Source organism: Rhea americana, unplaced genomic scaffold (genome assembly GCF_003343005.1).
Source record: "Rhea americana isolate MKP2758 unplaced genomic scaffold, rheAme1 scaffold_0, whole genome shotgun sequence".
Classification (NCBI taxonomy): Eukaryota; Metazoa; Chordata; class Aves; order Rheiformes; family Rheidae; genus Rhea; species Rhea americana.
In genome coordinates, this window is record NW_028185037.1 from 10186268 (window position 1) to 10190319 (window position 4052).

General features: G+C 46.8%; 1 protein-coding gene and 1 long non-coding RNA gene across 2 annotated transcripts in view; both read left to right on the plus strand.

Moving 5' to 3' along the window:
* Positions 1 to 2927, plus strand: part of LOC146602008 (uncharacterized) — a 10225-nt gene extending 7298 nt beyond the window's left edge. The window contains exon 3 of the long non-coding RNA XR_014896611.1: positions 2761 to 2927. This is a non-coding gene — a long non-coding RNA (uncharacterized LOC146602008). The remainder of the gene's footprint in view (positions 1 to 2760) is intronic.
* A 272-nt stretch (positions 2928 to 3199) lies between these two features.
* The window catches only part of UTP23 (UTP23 small subunit processome component), a 6711-nt gene continuing 5858 nt past the window's right edge, over positions 3200 to 4052 (plus strand). The window contains exon 1 of the mRNA XM_085311374.1: positions 3200 to 3471. Coding sequence (XP_085167500.1) covers positions 3284 to 3471 — 188 coding nt within the window. The 5' untranslated portion in view covers positions 3200 to 3283. The remainder of the gene's footprint in view (positions 3472 to 4052) is intronic.

Here is a 4052-nt window from a genome sequence, read left to right on the forward strand (position 1 = left end):
GGGATCTTATCAATGTGTACAAGTACCTGAAGGGAGGGTGTCAAGGGGGCGGGGACAAACTCTTTTCAGTTGTCCCCTGTGACAGGACAAGAGGCAATGGGCAGAAATTGAAGCAYAGGAAGTTCTGCCTGAGCGTGAGGRGGAATTTCTTCCCTGTGGGAGTGCCGGAGCCCTGGCACAGGTTGCCCAGAGAGGTTGTGGAGTCTCCTTCTTTGGAGATCTTCAAGGCCCGCCTGGATGCGACCCTGTCTACCATGCTCTAGGTGTCCCTGCTGAGCAGGGAGGTTGGACTAGATGATCTCCAGAGGTCCCTTCCAACCTTACTGATTCTATGAGTCTATGAAAGCAGCCTCAAGGAAATGGAAGGAGAGGCCAGCCATAAATAATAAGCATTCTGACAAATATCATTTTTCATATTAAATTCTGTGTCCAAAATATACCTCAGAAAAATTCTAAATTACATCTAGGAAAGTATTTTCAGACATATTGCAACACCATGTTTTATTCTGCTGTGTTTTACTATAGCTTTGTTTCCAAATKTTGTAATTGAAAACCTTAGTCTTTTTTGCAAATAAGACCATGTTTCATATTTAAGCTTGTCTGATGTTAAAAAATTATCATAGATAACCACAGAGTACATTTGCCCAAAAAGCAACACATTTAGATTAAAAAGGTCTGACAAAAGACAAGTTTGGGAGAATAAAGAGTTTAGATCTTTTTCTCACCAAGCTACACGCATTTGCTAAGTGCCAGCTATTAAGAAAAATCTTTGTTATTAGGCCTACATCAAAGCTTTTTTTGATAAAAAACAGATATAGAACAACTAAAGAACAGTACTATAGCTTCAAGTAATCCACATCACAGCAAATTTACCTTGTTTAATTCTACTTCTGCAATACCTAGCATCTCAAAACAAGAGCTGAATTCATGAATGCTAGGAGATGGTCTTTTCTGTAAGAGCTAAAATTCTACCGAAACAAGTAATTTCATGAGCAATGCAGCTGGTGAATCCTGGTTTCCTATAATGCATGGCTCATCATTGCTCATATTTGACAAGTTCACTACAAAATTCTTCTCACACTTTGAGTATRTAGACAGCCTCCTCCTTCTGCATGACAACTTATTTTCATAAATATTATACATTTACCCACAGTGTGTTAATGTTCTTGGTAAAGTCATAAGAACTGGTTTCTTAGATCCGAACTGTAATTTAGACCAGTATCCTGTCTGGCAGTGGCTAGGGGTCCATGTTTTAAGGAAAAGAAATTTTGCATTTCAAATTCTGTTTCTTGTCAATGAACAAACAAGTCAGTYAGGAAAGCCAGTGCTTCAGCACCTTCAGCCCTCCTCTTCAGGTTCATTTCCACAATGATACCCATGGTCAGCAATCTACTGGTAGTTCTTTAGCAGTTGGTTTGTTAGTTCTTCAATGAAATGCTTACTTTAAAAGCAAAATCTAATCCTCAAAGCCTTTTACTGGATAATTTATGAAACTTCTCAATTTAAAATATAATGGCAAGTAATTTTATCTCATCACAGCTTGCCTATGATGATGCTATTTACCAACTGAGCAGAATAAGCAGGGGAAATAATATCTCATCACAGTGGCATGTAATGCTCTGCTCTGGATTATATCTGACTTTGTATTTAGTTCAAAATTATGACTAGTTCAAGCTCTCATTCACTTGCTTTTCTCTTTTTCTCTCAATTCTGTAATAGCAGCTGCAATTGTTACAGATTCTGCATTCTAGCTGACAGTTCCAGGGTGGGATGTGTTGGCAAAGTGATCTTAACAGCAAATACTGCCTATCTGTGGGTAGATAATATGCTGGAAAAAGTCTTTGGAGAAATAAAAAACAGAATTAATCCAGTAAGGTTTTTTGGATTCTTGTTGAGTGTGTCAGCCTTTTTTTTTTCTTTTTTTTCTTTTAAATGATTCCTTTATGAAGTTAGACAGAGGAACTGGGATACCATGCCAGTATGAGAATAGGTAAGTTACATGGCACAAGTTTAATAAAGAATGATGAATTCAGCATATAACTYAGCTATAGAATAAGTCATGCATGTCCATTTACAAACAAATGGATCTGTCCCCAGCTGGGGAGAAGTGGGAAAGAAGGATTTACAGACTGTCAACAGCACAGTTGTATCCCATGGAAAATACTTTCAATCACATACTCTTCCTCACASTTTTTATCTGTAAGCAGTTTAAAATATTTTTCATTTAAAGTTGATCTGAATTCCTGGAATAATAATTGGGTTTATTTTTTTTTCAGTAAACTGAGTTTCTGTTACATTAACTGACCTGCTTTGGAGCAGATGTTCCCCATGTCCATTTGCTAACAAAAAAAGCAGTATGACAGGTGGACACTTACTTAAATGACCTTGGAGCAGTCTGACTGATTACAATTGAGCTGTCAGGTACCTCCCGTTTTTTGCTTGCATTACAATTGTCCCTGGCAGAAAGATATCTCCCATCATCGCTCCACAGAGAAACAGATGTCCTTAATTATCATTTAGATGGTAATAAGACATCACTTCCCTTTGCCTAATACATACACGTTCAGTTCAGTTTCTTAACTGCCAAATGCGTGGTGTGTTAAGGTATCCTGGCGAGCTGCAGGGGCTCCCTATGTGCAATCTAACCTTCTGAGTGACAGCTGTTTCCTCACATTACAGTGAAATTTTCCATTTGACTAATTATTTGTCATGGAAAAAAAGTGAATATTAAAATGTAAAATATGTGTTTTTTCACTATAGATGAATTTCCTGCACACAGAAGCTAAGGAGTTGGTGTACCAAATACAGCCAAGCAGTGTAAGCACGTACTGGACATGCTTTCCTAAASAAGGTGTGCTGATGCACGGTTAAACCACGTTCAAGTCTCACGGACAGCAAGTTAGCGATTACAGTAAATTAGGCAAAAACGCCCGGCGTTTTCTCTGGTCCCGACAGCGGCGGGAGCTAGCCGGGCACTACACACCCACACACAGTAACAAGGCGGCTGGCAGGCAGCGGGCACGGGACGAGCAWGCCCCTCGCTCGCCCCACGCGCCTGCCCGCGGCCGAGCGCCGCAAGGCGCCGCGAGCTCTGCCCAGAGCCGTGCGCGCCGCCGCGGCCTGGGATCCCCAGGAGGCGGGAGAGGGCCGCCAGGCCTCGCCGGGGGCAGGCCACGGGCCGCGTTTACCCCCAGCGGCGCCGCCCCCGCCGCCGCGCGGGCCGAGGCGGGAACAGCTTCCGGGTGAGCCGGCGGCCCGGTTCCGGCGCGGCGCCGGCGGCACGATGAAGATCACGCGGCAGAAGCACGCCAAGAAGAACATGGGCTTCTACAAGCACAACTTCCACTTCCGCGAGCCCTTCCAGGTGCTGCTCGATGGCACCTTCTGCCAGGCCGCGCTCCGCAACAAGATCCAGATCCGGGAGCAGCTGCCCGGCTACCTCGATGGCGCCACGCAGCTCTGCACCACCCGGTACGTCCGCGCCGAGCGCCGCACGGCGCCACCGGGCCGCAGTGCGCGCGCCCGGGCGGGAGCGCTGGAGCCGGCCGGCCGCAGTGCGCATGCGCGGGGGGGGGTCGTGTCTGGCGCTAGGGAGGGGCCGTGCGCATGTGCCGGCTGGGGTGGGCGGTGGCCGCCTCGCCCTGAGCGCGGCTCCGAGGGCGGGTGCGGTGGAAGTGGGGCGTGGAGGCGGGTCTTGGGTCTCTGGTGGGGTGTTGTTGAGTGGGTTTCAGCCCTGTGGGGTTTAATTAGCTGGCAGGAGGATACGCGCACCCCTCAGTATCGAATGCCTTTCCGGAGAGGGCAGAAAGGGACGAGGGGGAGGTCTGGGTGGGCCTTGCCTGCTCCCAACCGGCTCTGGCGGGGTGGAGCTGGACTTGTCCACAATTTCAGCCCRGCATAGAATCAGTAAGGTTGGAAGGGACCTCTGGARATCATCTAGTCCAACCTCCCTGCTCAACAGGGTCACCTAGAGCATGGTAGACAGGGTTGCATCCAGGCAGGCCTTGAAGATCTGCAGAGAAGGAGACTCCACAACCTCTCTGGGCAACCTG